General features: G+C 47.5%; 1 protein-coding gene across 1 annotated transcript in view; it reads right to left on the reverse strand.

The window, feature by feature from the left end:
• The window catches only part of CELF4 (CUGBP, Elav-like family member 4), a 1,092,004-nt gene that overhangs the window by 200,835 nt on the left and 868,119 nt on the right, over positions 1 to 23,050 (reverse strand). The window contains exons 4-5 of the mRNA XM_019518096.1: positions 8,043 to 8,171; positions 787 to 866 (exon numbers count right to left, since the gene is read on the reverse strand). Coding sequence (XP_019373641.1) covers positions 787 to 866; positions 8,043 to 8,171 — 209 coding nt within the window. The remainder of the gene's footprint in view (positions 1 to 786; positions 867 to 8,042; positions 8,172 to 23,050) is intronic.

Genomic DNA, 23,050 nt, shown 5'->3' on the forward strand with positions numbered 1-23,050 from the left:
GATAATTTTCTCAAAGAGCTTCCCCAGGGCCAAGGTAAGACTAACAGGCCTGTAGTTTCCTGGGTCCTCCTTCCTCCCACACTGGCCCTTTTCCAGTCCTCTGGCACCTTGCCAGAGCACCACGAGTGCTCGTAAAGCCATGCCAGGGGTCCCACAATGACTATCTTACCCCAGAGTAAATGAATCTACGGTGCATGAACTGCAGTGCACATGGAGACAGTGATGTTTTTACTGTGCAATAAATTAGTCTCATGAGCAGCAAAGTGCACGTGTAGAGGTGCCCAGAGAGGGTAAATCAGAGTATAGCTTGCCCCTCAGTTAATTCCACTGTGCATCTATACTGTCCTCCACTGAAAAGCAAAGACTGCTCCTTATTGCTCTCATCCAGACAGGTTTTTCTTTGGCGAAGAAAAACTCAGGCCTGCTCCACTCCTGTGAAACCAGAGGAACTCCCTTAGGGATGAATTTGGCCCAGTGTTTATAACATCTGTGGCTGTCTCTCTTTCACAGACAATCAAAACTCTATCATTGCTGGTCACAGGACACTGCATTTCTCAGGCCCATGCACATCTGAAACAGTCAGTGCCACCCCGGCTTTTCCATTGACTTGCAAAACAGACCCGAGGCCCCCATGCCTGAGCTGCTATCCATCTTCCCTGGAAGAAGAGGCACAAAGTACCAATAAATCATCTCCCCCCCTCCTCCCTTCACCACTCCATCTGACCGGGGGACAGCATGGGCTGAACAAACCCACCAGGCACTCTTCCTTATTAGTGGACTACTCACCGGCATTGTCTGGCTGCCATGCAAGGCATTAATGGCTGCTTGGGCCTCCGCGTGTGAGGAATATTTCACAAACGCACACCCTGCAGGAAGAAGAGGAGGAAAGAGAAGAAGTTTTAAAAAGGAGATGATAAGAGAGTGGCATGCACCCATCTAACTGCGGCCAGCCCTGCTCTATGCAAAACCCAGATGCTGCTCCTTTTTACAGGTCTCTAACCATGCATTGCAGACCACGCGGTGCTCCTATGCCTCTCAAGGAGTTTGCACTCCACGCTCAACGGGGCGCGGGGTGGAAAAGCGAGATAGTCTTGTGATGCCTGCCACCTCGCCTAGCACTAGACACCAAAACTTGGAGTTCCTGATGGAAAAGCAGCGAGGATAATAACTGGTCTCTGTCTGCAGCGGTGGGCGGTGATAGACTTGCATCATAAGCGACACAGGTGTGCGGATTATAATCACACATTAAGGCCGTGTCCAGATGAACGCGGACGTTTGGTTCCTCGGGAACAACTAGCGGTGGGACACCTTGTGCCGCTGCTAGTTGTCCTGGGGGAAGCACTGTGCCACGCGTCCTCTGGCACGTGGCAGATTACCCCAGGTGGGGTAGGGGAGGCTGGGGCCAGCACAGTTGTTGGCCCCAGAAGCTTTATTTGGGGTCCCGGGGGCCGGGGAAGCTGCAGCCGCGTCGCTCCTGCAACTTGGAGCTTGGGCGGCAACTGGAGTGTGGCTCTGGCTGGCCATGTGCACCACCCCACTTTTATACTGCACGGGTTTTTTGACCCCTGGATCTCCAGGGGCTAAAAAAACCCCACTAGCAGCATGGGGAATGCCTGAATGTGCAGTACCTAGCACTGCAGAGGGGTCTGTGCTGCCACATAGCCATGCTTGTCTGGACGTGGCCTAAGGGGTCACTTTTCATAGCTGTTTTATCCTGGGTTTCAGGTATAACTGATGAGCTTGTATGAAGGCACTCAGGTAGCCAGAGTGACCCCGCTGGACTGATTGCATCTGGTCCTAGACATGATGCTGTCCCCAAAGCTGTAGCTACTCACCATGACGTTGGGGTAAATGTTACAGCTAGAGACTCAATGAGTGACAAGGTTTTGTTCAGCCATAGTGTTGCTGCTGAGCTGATGGATGGAAATGAAGGGGGGGAAAAGGCTTCAGGTACTAGAGAACAGAGACTTTATTTGGAAATAAATCCTTTGGAAAATCTCACCTCACTAATGTGGGGAAGGGATAGCTGTAGTTATTGTCATTATGGGTAAAACTGGCCTGCACTATGCTCCCATGCTCTTTGCAATCGGTCGGGGACTTTCATCCCCTTGTCTTACAGCTAAATTCTCCTTTGACAGGACATAAGAATAAGCAAAAGCCTTTACTCTGTGGCTTGCAAAAGAGGATAATGATGACAGAGTACTGAAAATGGAAATGATTAAAAATAATATTTTTTAAAGAACCTTAAAAAAGCCTTATTTTTTGAATAACCTTAAAAAAAAATAGCTGGGAGCCCTTCAACTTGGCCCCCAAAGCCTCCCCATGTTTCAGGAGAAGTGTAGCAATTGTTGCTAATAGTTGGATCTAATTTATAAGGAGCGGAGAAGAGACAATCAGGAGAAAATGAGATAGATAAACTTCAGCTGGAAACAATAAGGATCAATTATGACATAATCGCAGACCGGCATTCCAGGGCTCCTGAGATACCGCGCCTTCCTCTTCATTAATCAGAGATAATCCAGAATTAGGGTGTTTAATTATTTGCCGAGATTCTTTTGTACTTTCTGTCTTGAAAAAGAAGATGCTGATTAGGGAGTATACAAAAGCTTCCCAGCTCCCGTCATCCACTGCATATAGAGCAGGATTTTGGCTGTGTCTTGGACTCCTTCGTTTTGCAGGGTGAAGCGCTCTCATCTGCACAAGAATGGTGAAGATGGGCCCTATCCTGCTTAACGCCCAGGATGCCGGGGCAGCCCCCAGCCCCTGCAATTCTTAGATTTTGCAAGAGTGCAACCAACTCAGACCTGGCAGGGTGACAGTGACATAGCCACGATGGTCCAGGAATGATCTGGGAGACCAGGATTAGGATTTAACGCTTCGAAAAGTCCTTTTATAAGGCAGTGGCTAGAACCCTACTCCTTCAGCCTCCTAACTTCCACGGACATCCTTGCTTATGCATGTAGTTGGTGGGAAAACTCGCGTGTGCAAAGTTATATCTCGGTCCTCTTTGGGGATGGAAGCCAGGACCAGGGCAGTGGAGAACACGAGCCTTTAGGCTTGCACTAGACGACTAAGCTCCCTTGCCGAGAGCTGTAGCAACCACAGGACCGATAAGGATGAGGCACAGAAGCAGTTGTCCATCCTAGCCTGAGGACTGAGGGACATAAAACATTTTCCCTTTCTTCCTTCATGGAAGGAGCTTTGTGATCATCCTTTTTGAGCTCTTGCATAAAGGAGTTTGAGGGCTCAGGGTCCTGGGGCTGCCAGAGCATCAGAAGGGCTCCCTTTCAGGGTCTATTGACATCATATTCCCAGTCCTCCCAGCTTTTAAAAGTATTTAGGCACTGACATATGCAGATCCTTGACTCATTGGATTTGATGTCTAACTCCCATAGGAATCAGAGTTCGCTGCCAAGGCCTTGATCATGCTGTGAATGTGCATGGTCTGAAGATCAACAGGTGTCTCCCAGGTGTTTCCAGCTGGGTACCCACAAAGGGGGGCACCCCGAACAATTAAACGGCTCAAAATGTTTTTAGTGGAGTTACAGAAATTCATAATAGTTGAATATCTGCTTTTTACTGTCCAAAACACTATAAGAAATGGGAAGGGAAGGGAGCATGAGACAGATAGTATTTGCAGCATTTCCCATGATAGGTACCATGATGGGGGAGATCTGCTGCCACAGTGGGGAAAAGCAGAATAACAACCTCCGCCAGTTCCCTGCTAAAATGAGGATTGCCTTGTCTAGCACAAGATGTACACGGGTTAAAAAATATAGCCTCTTCCTAGCCTAGACAATTAGGGTTGGAAGGGATCTCAGGAAGGCATCTCGTCCAACCCCCAGTTGTATCCTACTGCAGATGCAGCTGAAATCCTAGTCTAGATGAGGCTACAGAAGAAGGGTGTTTCCTTCCTTCCCCCCTCCTATACCATGCTTGTATAACGAAGTGATTAGCTCTGCCGGTGAGCTGTCTTACATCGGTCTCTAGCAGACGTGCTCCATCGAGCTAGCAGGTTACTTGGGGGCTGGTGTTGGGTCCCACCCCGCACCCGACTGTCTCATGAGTTATAAAGTTCAGCGTGCTGGTCGGCTGACCGCTGTGCATGTGTGAGTGAGGGGGGGAGCATCAGGAGCCTCACGTTTTCAGTAAATAGCACCAGCAAATGGAAACGGGGAATATTAACTCCATCGAGGCATCGTATTGATCTTCAACCGCTCTGCGAAAAGCAAGCCCGAGACAGCAGCCTGCCAGCACTAATAATTAAACCGGTTAGCAATATGGAGCTGCCACTCAGGTTTAGGCTTATAATGACATCATGGGAGAAACAAAAAAGAGAGAAAGAGAGAGAGGGAATCGGTGAATGAAAATTTCAGGTCTAACCCTCCTCCTCGCCTTGACACCAGGTGTTCACAGATGTCCGTGGTTAGTACCCTTGCTATTATTGCATCTCAGACTCTTCATGGTTAAGGTTTTATTCCCTACAACTTTGGGTGGGCATAGAAAGACACATGGATTTCTTGCTTTCCTTCATCCCAGCTGACTTTTCCCCAACGAATGGAGCATTTCACCCCTGTCAAGCATCACTCTAGCTAAAGACGAGGCAACTTCTGTCCCAAAACATTGCAAGCAAAGTTAAACTCAGGTTTTGTTTCTCTCTTCTTGGCTCCTAGAAAATGCCCCTCTCTGGGAGGCTTTTGGCAGGGAGGTGAGTAGGAAACATGTGTGCTGTGTTCAGGGGGATGTCAGCACAGCGCTACATTCATTTGACTCACTTTAAAGCCACACAGAGGAGCAGCAGGATCAAATGGATGGGACAGCGAAAGGATCGGGGGAGAAAGAGACCGAGTCCCAGCCTCGAAGAGATGAAGTTGTAATTAAGGAAGCCTGCCCAGGTCACACAATGGGGCGGCAAACGATCTGAGCAACCCGTGTCACGATGCAGGTCCCCACGTGCGTGTGCTTTCTTTTCAAGCCACCGTCAGGCTGACACTTGCACAGGGATTACAAGAGAGCGGCGAGGCACCATGCAGGACAATGGCAAAGCTGTGATGGGAGCAAGAGCCAGGTCCCCAGCAAAGAGGCTCCCACTAACATCAGCGGAGGTCAAGGTAGCATCCAGTCTGCGCTGCAAAGAGCTGCCCAGCCCAGGCCCCTTTTAGGGCAAGGTGGCAAAGCCCTCCCCTTTGCCAGCAGTTACCCCCTCTCTGCTGCTGCCCACCAGCTGTTTGAGGGCATAGACGGACACTTTCATGCCATCAAACAGCTGCCATGGCTCATTCCCAGACTGCACTTCATATTCATAGCTTCAGAGATGTTAGGGTCAGAAGGGACTTCAGTAGGTCATCGAGTCCGACCCCCTGCTCCGGGCAGGAAAGAGTGTTGGGTGGTCCAAGCTGCTGCAAGGGAGACACGTGAAGCCTCCTGAAACACGTGGGCAATTGGGCATACGTGCACCCCGGCCGCTGTCAGGAGTCTTGGTGACAGAGGCAGGTTGAGTGCAGATGTGACTTTGGTGACTTTGCACATGCTCAGTGGCTTTTGCTGGTGCTGTGTACCTTCACTGTGAGTAAAAGCCAGTGAAAACCAGGGTGCAACGGGGATAGGAGCTCAGGGCTTACGGCTGCGGATGCTGCCCTACTGCAGAAGTTTGCCAGACACGCTGGGGTCTGTTGGCAGCTGGATGCTGGCCACTGGGGCAGGTACAGACTTTGCAATTTTACTAGTATAACAGGAATAGAAGCTCAGCACACAAAAAAAGGTCTATACTCGTAACAGAACAGAAGTTCGGGCTTCTGGTTTAAAAATGTTGGAACCCGGTCTAAGATTTACACCCCCCCACCAAAGAGCAAACGTGTGTTCAGTTTGCTACCCATCAGCACGATGACCCTTACAGATAGCTGCGTAATTTAGACCAATTCTGCCTCGGGCTTTCTGAATGCCTGTACCTAGTCAGGGAGCCTGGCAAGGGAATGCATGCAAACCTCAGGCAACCAAAGTCAGCCTCTGGCCACCAAATTTTGCAGCACAGATGAGGCTCCATGCTTTCCCCCCGCTGTTGCAGAGCGCGGTCTCCAGCTGATGTCTGTGTAAGCGTGAAGAAGCTTTATTGGCTGGAAGTGACTTTATGGCATATCAGCGTCTTTCGCAGATGTATCACTGCGGTTAGATCCTTCCACCTCCATTTTGCAGAAATATGCCAGTTGATGTTGTCACATGTCAAAATATCCGGTGACATATGAACTGCATCAGCAGGACTTGTACCTTCTTCGGTGCTGCACATGACAGCACATTTGATGATATATTATACGCAGATCAATATTTAATGGACATATTTTACTGTCAAGAGAGGAAGGCTTCCTATATAAATTGAAGATACTTTGTCTAGGAAATGGCTGGGAAAATGACCCTGATATCAGCTGGAAAAGCCGTGTTCAGACACTGTTGCTGTGTCATCCTCCGAAGACAGAACTCCCCCAGCATTAATTGTTGAGGTAGCAAGGTACATCACAAAAGGGCCAATTACTGGGTAGTCAATGTGATGACACCACTGTCCTCATTTTAAATACTGGGATGTCGAAACTGAGATAGGAACACTGAAATTGGAGATGACAAATGCGAACCAACTGGGTGCGATGCTTCAATCACAGTGCAATAGGTGCACACGCCATCATTCCTGTGCACTTGTTACTTGGCAGTTGCACAAATGTATTGACGATAGATATAGTGGGTACTGGTCTCTCTTGCAAGCACCAAATCCTATTTTTAGTGTGGGTTTTTGCATTGTTCAAGAATGCACATATTTTTTGCCATCGCATTTGTTTTACCCTGCCATGAGCATCTGACTTGTTTGGGTGTTGACTGAATTCTTTTGGGAGCAACTGCAAGATGAGTCTTTTCCTTCTCTTTCTCCTCCAAAACTTTAGCCACTTTTGTAGGATGGGGAAGATCCTAGCCCATTTAATTAGGACAAGCACAGTACTGGGAGTTAGTTGAGAAATCTGAGTTCCCAGCTTAGCTGAACTAATTATGGCTGACCCATTGCTGGCTTAATTGATGAATTAATTTATGTGATAGACCCTCCACTCCCCCAAAATGTATTCCTCCAATTTCTCTGGGTTTGAGTTGGGGTTTTCAAAACTAATTTTTAAACCAAAAACAGAAAAAGAATCTGATTTTGAATTTCTTAATGAAATTAGGGCTAATAGTCTGTAAAAACAAATTTTCCGTGAAAAAGAATTGGCATTTTTTTAACCCACTGTGCTGAATGTATTTCAAGAACTGCTTTTCTTTTGGGTTTTGGGTAGCACTTTTGCTTATGCCTTCAACTGGACTGTCCAAACTCCCGCTGACTGCTTTCGCTGGGCACAGAAGCAACCTCCAAAAAGATTAATTTGTGTAGAATTGAGTATGAAATCTAGTGGCCAAAGCAGGGTAGTATGTAAGATAATAACAGAAGAGGAATTTGGGCATTGGGGTTGAGAGAGAAGCGAAGAGAGACCTGGGTAAAGACCTGCTGTACCGCTGATCTAATGCATGACCTTGTCTTGTGTACCTGCCGGTGCTAGACTGCACACTCCTAGAGGCAAAAACTATCTCTGTGTCTGCACCACATGTAGAAAGATGGGAATATTATTATATTACAAATAATATGAAGCCAATTAGGGATCAGATGGGACTTGGAAGTGGCTGAAGATGGGGAAAGGCAAATGTGATTGTGTTAAGATTGTGGTGAAACTAGTTTAGAGATATACCACTTGCAGGCATGAGTCTACAAATACAATTAGTCACTTATTTCTATGCATGCTTGTCCTGCCGATGTGGGGTCAAACTCTGCTGGTTTGCAAGGGCTTCAATGGAGTGTTGTCTATTCAAACCACCAGAGATTTTGGCCCACAAAGGAAGAGCCCTTTCTGGAAAGCTTGGCCCTACCCAATGGGCAACACTGTTCTGCCAAGGAGTTACCCTGTTCTAATGGGGAATAATATGACTTTTTGCGTTGAGTCTGGTTTGTGGGGAAGTGCACTGGGGAACCTACTTACCTTTGCTGTTGCCATCAGGGCCCCGAAGGATTGTGCATTCCTCAATGTTTCCGAATGCCTCGAATAGCCTGCGCACGTCGTCCTCTGACTGCTGCTTGTTGAGCATGCCCACAAAGAGTTTTCTGTCTTCTGGAACAAAATAAAGAGATGCTTACCATATTTCAGGAGGAGTCTGAAAGCCAAGCTGGCTCCAACAACACGCAAAAGAAAGAGACCACCGGGATATTCTGCCGAGGGAATGCATTTTCCAAAGCGGCGAGTGCCCAACTCAAAACGCATTGCCAGAGCCTGGTTTTCAGAAAGTACCTGAGAATCAGGCTACTTTAAGGCATCTCAAGTTGGGCAACAAAATACTGGGAGACTTAAAATGACTTGGGGTCAATTTTTGTTGCATCTATTGGGTGTATAAGTGGGTGCAGGTGCCTACATACAAGTCTATCACACCCTGCTTGAGTTCTTGAAAACACTCAATGCAAAAGGTGGGTTTGGTTTTCCTTTTCTCACTGCTTTTTGGTGACTCAGTCTTAAGGGGACAGTGACTATGTTGCAAAAGCAGAGGCACTAATGGACTTGTAGGACTTGAACAGGGTGGAACAGAGTCATACTTAGGCACCAAAGTTCACTTGGATGTTCAATAGGTAGAAGAGCACTTGACCTGTAGTCAACTCTGAAAATTCATATTGAAAGTCTCATGAATCAGTTCTCTTTGCTTAATCTTTGCAAACAAATCCAGGAAATAAAACACTGGCAATATTCCAGGCTGCCATCCAGAGGGAGCATAGACAAGGATGGCGTTTAGAAATGACCTTCAGATAGGAAGTACTCTAGTTTAGTAGCCACTACTTTCCCATATAGCTTCAGGAGAATTAATTGAGTTTAACGGAAGCTGTCTCTATTTTGAATTGTTCTTTGAGTTAGAGCACTGGGGGAAGTAATTAAATGTAATGGAAGCCACAGCCTGTAAATGAAGATTTTATCTTATAAACATATATATAAATGTTCCCATTCATATTATGAATATATCTAGACAAACACATACATACTATATATCACTTTTATTGCATATTAAACATCACATTTAAATTATGCCCACTTTGTGTCTGGAAGAGTGTGTACATATACATACACATATACATATACATGTGCGTATGTATATTATATTATATTATATCTATCTATCTATCGATCTATCTATCTATAATATGCATATTATGTATATCATAAATACACACAGATATATAATAAACACACACACATAATACATGTGTTTATTTTTTACGCTATTGTGACAGGAGTATCCATATTGGAGCCTTTCTGGGAGTGGCTCTGCCCTCCTGTAATGGGCCAACTGCCTGTTTACTAGCCTGCCATGCCTTGATCTTATTTGATTAGAAGATGGTTGTAATCAGCAGGATGCTGCCCATTTTTTCCGCGCCCCAATGACAGGGGGCACTACCTGCGGCTCCTTTCCTCCCCTACACTGCAGCCCAAACCTCGCAGATGTACCTGACGTTCTCATAATATGTATGCGCCCTCTCCGGGGCCTCTCAATATGCACGTGCCCTCTCCGGGCCTCTCAATATGCACGCACCCTCTCTGGGCCTCTCAATATGCACGTGCCCTCTCTGGGGCCTCTCAATATGCACACTCCCTCTCCGGGGCCTCTCAATATGCACGCGCCCTCTCCCGGGCCTCTCAATATGCACGTGCCCTCTCCGGGCCTCTCAATATGCACGTGCCCTCTCTGGGCCTCTCAATAAGAACGCGCCCTCTCCGGGGCCTCTCAATATGCACGCGCCCTCTCTGGGCCTCTCAATATGCACGTGCCCTCTCCGGGGCCTCTCAATATGCACGCGCCCTCTCCGGGGCCTCTCAATATGCACGCGCCCTCTCCAGGGCCTCTCAATATGCACGCGCCCTCTCCGGGGCCTCTCAATATGCGCGCGCTCTCTCCAGGGCTCACCGCAATGCTCTTGCCCTCTCCGGGGCTCACCGCAATGCTCTCACCCTCACTGGGCTTCTTGCCTGCACGCCCCTCCCTGGGGTTCTGCCCGCACTAGGACCTTTCTCTGCGCTTGGGGTCCAGGTGGCCACGGCCATGCCTGGCCCCTAAATCCCCTGCTTGGGTCAACGATTCCTGTGGGGGGCTCAGGCAGCCTCGTCCTTACCTGGCCCCCGTCCTCTGTGCCCCTTCTCAGGGCCGGGGTAGTGCACCCCTGAATGCGGTGCCCTCACTGGCACCAGGGTCCCCACCCCTGTTGAGCCCCGCTGAGGGTTCCTCCAACCCCTATTAGCCTCACCCGGTCCTCCGGTCAAAACAGTAACCATAAAACATAAAGATCCTGGGCTACAACAAAAAAACTAGACCGTCTGGTTGAACAAAAATCTACTCCCTACTAGAGAGCGGGGGAGTGGGGGAAGACGGGCTCCACCAACCTCAGTAGTGATCAGGGGATGCTCTCATGGCCAGAGTCCTCCCCTCCATCTGCCTGGGCTGAGTCCCTACTCCCACGGCTGCTGGAGAGGGACTGTCTTCCTGGCCTCCTACCTGGGCTTAAGAAGGGATAAGCCCTGCCCCTTCCTGGTCAGCTGGTTTTACCAGTTGTCCCGGCAACCAGCACCTGTGCAGCCCTGGTGGCTGGCAGCTGAGCCTCCCCCTTTCTGCCAGTTTTCCCCAGAGCAGTCCCCGCTCTCAGGTGCAGGGCACCTGAGTGCACTGTGACAGCTCTATATATTGATATTTTAATGATTTCATATTTATATAATGTGTGTGCATGCATACCTACCTCTATGTATGTATGTATTTATTTATTTATAAAAAACACATACACGTCTTCTTCCAAATATAAAACGGGCATCATTTAAAAGTGGTATTCACCATCACTAGTATCTGAGATAATATGGGTAGGTCCTACTTCAAGTGACTAGAGATCACACAACATCTCAGATACCACAGTTGGTAGATGTCATCTTTTTAACGATGAGCCCTGTTTTCACTGCTTGGCATGTGCCAAACATGGAAAACTTCAGCTTAAAAGGAGGAAATCTTCACAAAGCAACTGAAAACAGAGTCCAAAGAGATAACTATGGAAGTCACCAGGAAGACTTCAGTGGGCAATAATGAGTAATGTCTCAGGCTGCTGGAATAGCTTTCCCCTCGGAGCATCCCGGGTAGTGGCACTAGGCAGTCTGATGGCATGAGAAAGACGCGAGACATTTACATAGTTTACGTCCCGTGTGCAAACAGGCCACTTACACATGCTTCATAAACGTCTTATTTATCATTCATTAAACACTATGTAAATATGTGTGAGCCATGAGAGGTTCCCCCCCCACATTTCCAGTGCAGTTTAAGAAACAGATGTAAACAATTTGAATAAATACATGTAAATAAATAAATTAATAAATAAATGCTCTGAATTTTTTCCCCCCCTTTTAATGCACATGGTAACTTAGACCGGAGCAGAACGCCAGTTGACAACCACCCTCTACCGGCTGACTAAGCGGGAGATTTACAGCGGTATTACTCCTGGAGAAAGTGGTAATTTAGGCAAGCCGTTTCGCTTAAACTGTGGTGCATTCAAGATTCGCGCACCCAAGATGCCTCTGTAAATTGGAAAACTAGATTGTAAACTTAAGGGAAGTTAACTGTTTCCTGTAGCAGACCTCAGGAGTGGATCACAATCCTCCAAACCCCGCATGAGACTGTAGGACATGCTGCGATGGCTAGATCAGGAGGAGGTACTGCCTTTTATGCCATCTTCAGTTGAAAAGCAAGTGCTAAAATGGTCAGTCCTTAATTTGCCAAGGGTGCGCCACCCCTCTTCAAAAGGAGGGAAGAACCCAGCAATGACTAGAGGGTTTCTAGACAGGAGAGGAGTGAAGTTTGGGACCTGCTTCCCATAAGGAGGAGAGGGAGCAAAAATGCTAACCAGATTTAAGATGGAGCTTAATAGGTTAATATAAGATGATTGCAAGTGAAAGCAGGCATCTCCATCACTAGAAATAGAGGTTGGATGGACATTTCTTTGGTTAAAGCAGGTGCGATGCTGCCTTGAGCCAGCAGCTGGACTAGATCAATGGTTCTCAATTTTTTTTACAACCCATTTGTAAGCATCACTGACCAGTCCTGACCCAGCGCTTTTAAAGTCAAATCCATTTTTAAAGGCTGTTGATCCATTTTTTTAAATTTGCTCGCGACCCTTTCATATATTTTTGCAACCCACTTTTAGGTCGCGATGACCTCCTGAAGGCCCTGCCTGTCCTACTTTTCTATGGGTACATGACCGGACATAATGACCCAGTCCTGTGCTCCTTAGGTTTCTTTTTTCCCACCTCAGAGGAGGCAGCTAAAGTACTGGGCATTGCTAAGAGGGATGTATAAGGAAAATGAATGACCTTTGATGACTGACCTAACCAACTTGACTATGAACCATGGGGACAAGAACTCAAAGGGCCTTTGCAGGATTTTCCCTGCTCTGTAGTTTCCAGTGCTTTATTTCTACTGCTTTTAAAGGAATTTTACATGAATTTTAAACAATGATCTGCAAGGTCCCTTCCAGACTCTAATGATCTATGAATCAAGTAATTTCATCCTGCAATGGTAAAGAAGTGTCCCAAATACTCCAGCTCTGAGTTGGAGTAGCTTTCAGCATCTCCCTTGGTCGGTGATGGACGGAGCATGTAATAAAGTAATATTTCCAAACTAATGGGTGAGTGAGAGAGATTCACTTCTAGAAAAATCAACCCTGTCCCTAACCCTACCCCTGATAGACCTAGGTACTTCCTTCAGCGTACATAATCCATGGCTAATTGGAAACCATTTTACTGCATAAAAATCTGAATATAGCTGTACCCAACCAGCAAACCCTCTCAGGGCAGAGGCAGCACTTCTGCCACACCAGCGTGTGCTGGTTACCTAGATAATATATTGTGTATTGACAAGCACATTTTATATGAATATAACTGTCTGCCCTTGTCCATTGGCCAATATGAAAATGTCCTTTAAAAGCTGCTACGATGCAAAGCTTAAATTGAGATATGTTAAACGAACCATTTACTTGCACTTTCACTCCCATTTTGCTCTCGGTCACCATGACACAGCCAGGCCTCACCCTATCAGGGAAATCTGTGCACAAAATATGAAGGAGGGAGTTTTATTCCAGGGTCGGATTGGCGTGGACTGTGGGGGTTTTGGCTTTCCTCTCTAGCTGGGAGCATGGCCCTCTACCTGGGCTCTCTTGAGCATTATTAACAACGTTTTACAGAGGCAGGACATTGGCTGCCATGGTTTCCCCGCTTTACCTGCGGCAGGTTAGGGTGGGATGTCTTGTGTTGTGTCAGAGTCAAAAGTAGTTTTACAAAGAGGTTAGATTTGTATAGGATGGTTTGGAAAGGGATGACTCCATCTTAGGCTGGGGGCAGATGTTGAGCGGGTTGAACTAGATGACCTCTGGAGGTCCCTTCCAGCCTGATTTCTCTACGATGCCAGTGAGAGCTGGGACCGGGGTCTTGCGAGTTGTCTACCAACAGCCACCTGACAATTGGGAAACGGTCTGAAACCAATTACTCAGCTGCACAGGGCAGTATGGCAAAGGTTGAAACCAAGTGAGTAATAATTTTAGGAGCTCAATCTGAGACTCCTAAATGGAAGGCTGATTTCCAGAAGGCGTCCCTGCCAATCAGGACCTGTGGAGGTGGCTTCACCATTGGGTATCCACAATCACTTTTGAAAAGTTGGTATCCTGGACTCTTAAAATAGCAATTTATTTGCCCCCGTGCCTCAGTAATCATCAGGATCATACAACCGTCTGGCAAATGAGTCATTTTTACCTATCCTTGGTTCATAGGAGTTCTTTTAATAAAATACCATGTTTGCTCTTTGCATTCAAGACTGGTGAGTAAGAGCCTTGCCAGGTAATAATAAGGGAAAGAGGGTGGGAGGATGCCAGAAGCTGGGAATATTCAGTGGGATCCCGGACTCGAGTTGCACCTGGTTTCATTTGCAGGAGACTGAAATCACAAAACCTTAATCCACTAATGAGCTTACACTCAACCTTTCACATTGCAAGTGCTCCCAGACGGTTTGCCAAGTCCCAAACAAAAGGCTGACATGGAAACTAGGTGCAACTTCATCAAGTATGTCTGACAGAGCAAGGGCAAGGCCATTAAGCCCCCAGAGGAAAATGGGGAGAGACTGCATCTGACTCTGTGCGCCGAGTGTGTGTTTGTATGTGTGCAAGAGTGAGTACGTGCTCTGTACTTTCCCTATAGGAAACCCTGCAAAAGCAGCCTGGTACCAGAGTGAAAGGCAGAGGGTTAATATACCTGCATTCAGATGACAGGGATTTTGCTACTATAATTTGCTTTCAGGGGCAGGGGCTGAGTCATGCCCATTGTTGAATTTCCCTTCCTTTCCATGTGGTTAGCCCAGGACCTGTTGGAAACCATCCTTGAATTTTGGATATGTAGGCCAGCCTCCAAACCTGGGTATGAATGCTCTGCTCCCTTCTCATCCCGGACTGAGCCCTACCAACTCTCAGGTTCAGCTTTTTTACTTTCAGGGCCCACTGGAAATGTGGTGTGAGAATACACATTACGAAACTTAGATGATAAAAATAATCCTGTTGGACCAACTGGCCATGCTAAAAATACAACATGTTGGAGGTGGTCCAATTTACCACGATAAATCGAAATCTACCACGATAAGGGGACGTCAACATGCATTTTCACACGTGACTAACCTAGCAAAACAGCGATTTTTGGCACCATTTTGTGATGTGTAGCTAAGCGACACGTAGTGTGTACAAGTGCCCGCAAGTAATTTTGCTGCTGGAAGTCTCTGTAAGGAAGGTAGCTGTTACCATCCCCATTTCATACCTAGGGGAGCGCAGGTATCTAATGCTCTCAGTTGAAAACCAGGGCATCTTGTGTTAGGCAGCAGGTGCACACGTGTATTAAACACCTGCTGGAAACAGCCTATAATCGAAACAGAGAGAGGGTGAGAAAAAGGAAATTATCTGACCTTTCCAGAGACAGGAAGCAGAGGGCCCCTCAATCTGCCAGCTTGATCAAGACATTGGCCAGCTGCAGCTACTGCTCTGATAAAAGTTATAATTTGGAGACACTCCCTAATGTAGAAGAGTTGAGAACTGGGAGATGATCCCTCTGTTAGGGGGGAGCTAGTTAAGGACAAAGGGTCTGCAGAAGTTATCAACTGTTCCACCATTAAAGTTTGTTGTTGATTCGTCTCATTCATTGTAGCTCTTTATTTATTACGCCTGATGATCACTACAGTCATCACACTGGTTACTTTCCCCCCCTCCAGCCTATGCCTGTCTTGTCAACTCAGGCATAATCCCTGTGGTGCAAACACTGTTCATTACTCTGCAGTTGTACAGCATCTAGCACAGTTGGTGCTTAGGCACCACCCTAATCAATGCAATGAATAAATTTAAAAAAAATGAATGACATGGCCACTCCTCTTGTTCTTTGCCTCACCTTGTTGGACTCTGGGTTGGTTGCATTCCCCCTTCAACCCAGCGGCTGCTGGGGACACAAGGGAGTCAAACAGAAGCCAAGACGTAATCGAGCCCTTAGTGGCATGCCCAGTATTTCCATGTGACTGGGCTCTCCTCTGCCAGCCCCCCTACAGCCTCTCAAGTGGGGTTGCAAGCCACGTGGGTGGAAAAATGTCACTTGTCAGACAAATATACAGAGGTTATAAAACTCCCGAGCTGTGTTTATATGAAGCCCCAGCACCTTCCCTGGTGCAAATAGGGGTTAAATTATTCCCTGTTCTATTTGTATTTAAATGTTATCTTTCCACCATCACTGTAAAGCAGAGGTGTCAGACAGGACTGAGGAAGGAGACGGCACGCCAGAAAGGTGAAATTATGGAGCTGTGCACACCAAGTGCTGGGAGTGGGGGAGCACTAATTAAAGAGACAGATGGGACAATGAGATGCAGGATGGCTGACCCTCTGTAGAGCAGAGGATGAGGATGAGAATCGCAGCCACCTGTGTGGGGAGAAGGGGGCGAATTAGTGTCATGCACACGCTCACAGAGACATGACACAGAGGTTGCAGGTACAGGGCTATCCATGGTAGGTTTCTCTGTGTTTGAATGCAGTGTGTGTGTGTGTGTGTACAGGTCAGTGGGTGGTCAGGCATGAGTAGAGTAGATACACACACACAACTGCAGGCATACATATGTGCACATGCTTATTTGTTCTCTATATACCTATATACAATATATATAGTCCTTGTACAAAACAACTTGGTTCATTCTCTACCAGACAAAAATTAAACCCCAACTTATTAACTATGAAGTTGCATCCAGTGCCTTGACAAAAGAAAGAGAGATTTAGATCTGTGGTTTGTATTACACAGGAAGGCAGAATACAGACTATCGTAATTGTCACTTCTGGCTTTCAAATGAGTCTAAAATCTCCAAATCTTCCTGTGATGTTTTATCCAGCCATGACAGCTGATATAGATAAGTATCTATTTACCTATCTATCTAGATATATCTAGATAGATAGATAGATATATTTATCTCTATTTCTATATCTATACATCTATATATAGATGTATTGCTATATCTATACATCTATATATAGAGAGAGAGATATATCTATCTATATCTATACATAGATATATAGATACCTATATTATCTATATCTATATACCTATGTATAGATATAGAAATACGCGTGTGTGTGTGTGTGTGTGTGTGTGTGTGTGTGGACACTTCTATGACCCTGTTTCTAAATTCCTGTGGTGTATGGGTGTGCATGTGTGGACTGTAGGTGCGCGCACACACGCACACACACACTTTTCAGTTCCTGCTAAACACACACAGGAGGCAACTGTTGACTTTCTAGCTATTAGGACTCAGTCAGTGGCACAGCTTCATTTCGGAAGTGCAACCGGGCTTTAATTAATTCCCTTCTTTATTAGGATTATTAACAATTATTTGTCTTCCTGCTATTCTCCTCTGCTCCCAACCATCAGCAGTTGAAAATGCATTTGCTTACATTATATGGGACCAGCTGCAGTGCACGGATGTAACTGCAAGTTGGGCCTTTCAGGCAGCACCGTGAAAGAGCGGCAGAGCTATCCACAGACCCTCCAGCACCCATGCTTTAATAAAGAGCCATGGGCAGCTGGATGGGGTGGACAACAGCTGGCAGAGGGGCGGGAAGGAAGAACCGGAGGGATCTCTCCAAAGAGTTTCCTTCCTATGTTCCCTGTAAGCAAGGATGTCCTGTAAAAGTGCTTCTCGCTGCACTCGTGCATCACTACCCATTGACCTGGGTCAAGCAGGACTTGGCAAAACTCGAAGGGCCTGAGCTCTGCGGAGCTGGGAAGAGGGGAGCTGTAAAATACAGGGACTACAGTGCATTTCTGAAGAGAGGGCTGCTAAGCAGCTGCAGTGCTGTAGAGCCCTCTCTGCAAACACAGATGGGGTCTGCACAGCTACTGCAGCATGGGTAGGGACACTGCTGAGAAGTGACCTGAGCCTGCAAAGGAGGTAATGGAGATGCTCAGCAGGCCTGCATGGCTCGGAGCTGCCCTGAACACGCACAGCTGGGGCTTTGCAGTGATGGGGGCCACTCTGGGACCTTGCTGGCAGGCTCAGGCATAAATGGCTTGGTGGCACCTCGCCCCAGAGCCCCAGGCCTCCTCCCGCATCCCCAGAGGGAGGCGGTGAAATGCTTGTGGGCGTCCACTTTGGCACAGGAGTAAGCGAGAACGGCTTCTCCTCCTTGCTTATGGCTTCTTGTCTTGGGCAGCCAGCAGGTTGACAGGGGACCCTGCCACGGAGGGGGCAACGCCAGCGTCCGGTGAGTCTCTAGCTCACTGCAAAGCTTTCTGCACCCCTTGACTGGCCTGGGGACCAGTTTGGGCAGCTCTGGCGTACGCTGCGGGAAGCAAAACTACCCCATAAGCTCAGCCTGACCCTGCAGAGGAGGAGGGAGCTCTGGATCTGAGCATGAGCCCTTATGGAAACCCCCAGATTTTGGAGCCAGACGCAGGCCAGGATCTCCGCTCGCCGGCGCGGGCTTGCTTCAGCGCTGGAGCTTCTGCACTGGAGTCCCCAGGATCCCTCCCAACATCTGCTAATCAGGCGGATCAATAGGCTAAAAGCAGGGCATTTCCCGCGGCCTGAGCCGCACGCTCCCATTGCTATTTTCACAGCAGTCCTGCAGCTCTGTGATGATGATTACAGCCCTTTCCACAGGGGAAGCGATTACGAATGCTGTTGTAGCTAATTGTAAATTAGTTAATTATCTTCTCCGTGGTACCTTGCTGCAAAAAACACATGGACCTTGTAAAACGGAGGTGTTTCCAAAAGGAGGGCAGAAACCTGCCCCTGCCTCCCCCCCGCATAAAACCAGGAGCAAAAATAAATCCAGCTCCAAACAAGAGAGAGACGCTCTCCCCTTGCCCTGCCTCGCAGCCCTCCACCTGCAAGCAGCGCCCCATTGGGCACGTTGTGCAACCTTGGCTTGAGCTCACTTGTTCGGTGCCACCTGACGGCATGCGGGATCCCTAATCACATCCCAGCTGGAGCCATTTCTTTGTGCATCACTCTCCCCTTCCCCTTCCTCACCCCCTTCCCCGTCTCTGTTTTACTTAACAGCTTCTTTATATCCCAGGCGCTAGGCATTATGATTGCACAGATGCCATTCTCGTGCTGGATGCAGAGGCTTTTAGAGACGCCCAAGCTAGAGAAAATAGCAGCTAATCCGAACAGCTGCTTGAAGGGGCCAAGCACAAATGAGCAGAAGCCCAGGTGGGAGAGAGTAACTCTCCTGCAGAGAGAAGGAGCCACGGTTCCCCGTGCGTGCTGCTCTCCACAGTCCCCTCCTTCAAAATCTTTCATAGGAGCTTTTCTTTTTAAGCATCGAGGTCCAACCTGAGCCTGGAGCTTTGCAGGGATCCCCGCCACGCTATACAAATAAAGCAAGGCAAGGGAGATGCCGGCAAGAAGATTAAATGCATCTCCCCCTCCCCTTATCCAACAAGCACACTCCCTTCTCTTTTGGGACTGGGAAGCAGGACACCTGGGTCCTCTCCTAGACTTTGCCCCTGACTGGCTGCATCATACTGGCCTAACTGCCTGGTGCCTCGTTATACTGGTTAATAGGGAGGAAGGATCATTTTGCAGCTGGTTATTTACCCTTATTCCCACAGCATCCTGGAAGGACTTTAGCCAAGGATTTCGTGAGGTCCCTTCCAGCCCTGATGTCCATGAAACCTATGACATCTATGAAATCAGCGTCCTCATACGCTAAGCACTGTAATTAAAAGAGCTGCAGGTTCCCCATCAGCAAAGTGAATACATCGGTGGTCCGAGCAGGCCAGTTTGGTTTTCTACGGATTTGCTCACATGGGTCTAGGAAAACCACTTTTCCTATGTCAAAGGTAGCGTCGTCTACTCAGCTTAATGGCTAGCACTGGATAAAATAACAGCAGCAAACTCAGCAGAGCTCTTGGAAAAGATTAATTTAGTTTTTTAATGAGACCAAGTATGAATGTTACCTGCAGGGTTTGAACCAAGGAGGCAACAGGGAGATAGGACCAAGCCTAGTGTGGCTTTGTAGGCAACATCACTACAACAGGCAGCCAGTGCGGATGCTGGGAAAATATCCCTGAGCACCCATGCTTCTGCACACTTCATCACCTGCAGCCTGCAAGTGGTGATGCCAAATGCAGCATGTAGCAGGGTGAGGACACAGAGACGTGACAGGTGCTAGCATCATTCAGGGCCCGGGTGGAAGGGGCTTGCATGCTATGGCAGTGTATTAGTATTCATCTGTATTATAATACAATAAATATGCAGTTATAATATAATATCTGTATTAGTCCCAAAGTAGAATAGGACAATATGGGCACAGCCGGGACAGGGAACCTTTACCTGTCTTTGTTGAAATCAGAGAGATGAGGGGAGGAGTAATACTCAGTTCAACAAGAGCAAAAATCTGGCCCGATTCTGCTCTTGCTACAGACAACGGAGACGCGGTGTGAGCTGCAGTGGAAGATGGAGCAAGCCCCAACCCAGAGATCAGCATACTCATTTGAGAGGTGCTGAGAGAAACACAGGCCCTTCTCCTGGGAGCGACAAAACCCTTCCAGGGTTGGAATCAGACTTCAGTTCAAAGCCCAGCAAAGGATATTGGGTGTGAGGATTCAGTACCAGCCCAGGGACAGGCTGATCATGAAACAGGCAGGGGAAGACGCGAGGTTGCAGGTGCTTGCTAGGAACAATGGGCGCTTGTGCACGTGACGTCAAGATGATGTACACATGATGAAAATCCCCCTTTCTGTGGCTTTATAGTGTCACGCTCTTACACATACATGAGAGTTTGGGGGATTTTAAGTGAGTTCTCATCGTTACAAGCTAAACCACAGCCCAATGTACTTTAGGTTGCTACGTTGCAAAATTCAATGATGCAGCCATAAATGTGTCCCACGTACGTGGTAATATGACCATCCCATGTCACTGCTCAAGAAAGGTCAAGGGGAACACCTCTCTCAGTCCTGGGGGAAAAGACTGGGGCACATTGGCAGGACAGAGGGCTGTGTTTTTGCTTGTTTGCACCCTCCAGTAAACTGAAGTGTGGGGCATCTTGTTACCCCTAAAAGCATCTCTTCTTCAGAGCCAGCTTGGCCTGGGCCAGCCCAAATAAACCATCCCCCCTGCAAAGCCATGCCCCTGCCATTGCATCCACAGCAGTGCTATTCTAGGCTTGGTCTGGGATGGATCTCCTGCAGTGATCATCTCTGGGCTGTCCCATGAAGACACTTGTCTCTCTCTCTTGCCTAGCGTGGAGCTGCTGTCTGTAGCAGGGACATGAGAAAAATATTTTAATGCAAATAACTTCCAGGTGCAGCTACGCATCATTAATGCATTCATTTCCAAAGGCAAAAGCAAGGTGATGAGAACTTTTAATGAGAATCTCGTTACGACATTTGGGCTGAAAGCCACCAGGTGACCTGCCGTCCACTCCTTTGGTGGTCACCCCTGTGCTAATGCCGTGGAAACGCAGCAGAAAAGCAATAGGCCAATATGGGGTTAAAACACCACTTTGACGACTTACCATACAGAAGAAGGGGGTAGTGGGGGAGAAAGTACAGCCACAGTGGAGTTGTGGGAGAACATTGGAGGACTACCAGCACTGCGAGCCCAGGATGGTGGGAAATGCAAGCGTAAAAGAGATCAGGCACATCCCACCAGTTCTCACTACCTGAACAGGGCCATCACCATCATCCCAAGCCAGCAAAGAGGTGTCACTGCATGCTTAGGCCATAAAGGGAAGGCCTTATGGCTATAAATATGTTCTGTATGGAGCTGGGGAAGTCATACATAAGTCATTTCAAGACTTAAAGTCATTTATGAGATGCATTTCAGTTCCATGCCCTTCTGCTGGGCTATCCCGGCACTGACCATGGCAGAACTATCTTAGCTGAGTTGGGACACTTCTCTTTTTCTCCAAAACACATCAGGGCTCTCTTGCCTGCATTATTTATTTGCAATTCTTGGTTGGATAATTGGGGTGAATGAGCCCAGGTGTGGATCTGTAGTGAGAATCTCATGCTCAGAAACCTGACTGTCTTTTTCTGATTCAGAGTACGGTGCAAACAGGCTCTTCCTGTTCCCCCACCACCCAGTGGGTGAGCAAATGGGTTTCCAGTTGTACGAACCACATTTCTTTTTTGTGGCTAGTAGCAGCATTTGCCTATGAATCGCTTTGTCCCTGAACATTTCCAGTGCTAACCTAGCTGGCTCAAGGATTTATTGGAAGCAAATAAAAGGAAAACAATTGTTGCATATGTTAAATATACAATGACATTAAATACTGAAATTCGTATGACCCTTGCAAGAAAGTTTGACTTTTTTGTTTTGTTTTGTTTTTTGAATGTACCGGGATCTGTTTTCCCATCCCAAACAGGTGATATCAGATTTGCTAAAGAGAGACATAAAAGACACCCGAATTGTCACGGTCAACTAACACTTTCCACTCGCAGCGAGTCCAGTGACTCCACACCACATCTTCACACATATATGAGACACGGGGAGACGGCTCACAGGCTGAATTCAGCTCCTAAAATAAAGCCTTCGCTCTGATGCAGAGCAGGGAAAAGGTGAAGATAGGACATCTTATTTCCTACTGGTAACACCTGCTCTACACTGATGTAGCACCTGGTATGGGCCGAACCCCAGGGCAGTCCAGTTTTCACGCTCGTTCAGAGCCGATCTTAGAAGACGCTTGGCAAACTCTGCGGGGTCGATGGTGTGAAGGTGGGGATGTCAGGAAAATGTGCTTCAGTCCCTCAGCTCACTGGCAGGGGCTTTGAAATCCTTTCTGGATGCCAAAAAGGCCACGCCACTAATCCACGGCATCCCTCAAGCCTCGATCTCCGAGGGCTGTAGGAACAGCACAGGCGCCGAAGGGAGGGGAGAAAAAAAAAAAAGGGACATATTTTCTCTTGCAGGAGCTGTGACAACATTTCAGATCAAATTAAACTTCAGTTTTTAAAGACTTCGGGAGAGGTAATTGAAACACTTCCTCACAATTGCCCGAACCTAAGTGTTATCTCTCTTTTCCTCTGTATATCATTCCTGTTCCCCCAAGCCTGACACAGCCCTGCATGGCTGTAGCCTCCTTAATATTAAAGACGGTGATTAAATAGGATTCGCCAAAAGACAAAGGGCTGAAAACCTGCCAATTGTTAATCCCTCTTTCGCTGTGCTTAAAAATTCCATTTCCTTCATTTGAAGAAAGGGCGGGGGGGGAGAATTATACGCCTATGTCTAATTTAAATTCCGGCGTCGCGGGTCCTGTTCCCTTCTCCCTCTCTTGACGTCTGAATATATTCCTTTATTACCATTATTACAGCTTTCTGATTGCATTAAAATTCATCCACACGCTTCTCTCCACATTCCACTTTTCTTTTGCCAGTTTTTTTGCTAATTCCCTTTTTCTCCCCCCCTCCCC

Source organism: Gavialis gangeticus, unplaced genomic scaffold (assembly GCF_001723915.1).
Source record: "Gavialis gangeticus isolate Ggan-Ray unplaced genomic scaffold, GavGan_comp1, whole genome shotgun sequence".
NCBI lineage: Eukaryota > Metazoa > Chordata > Crocodylia > Gavialidae > Gavialis > Gavialis gangeticus.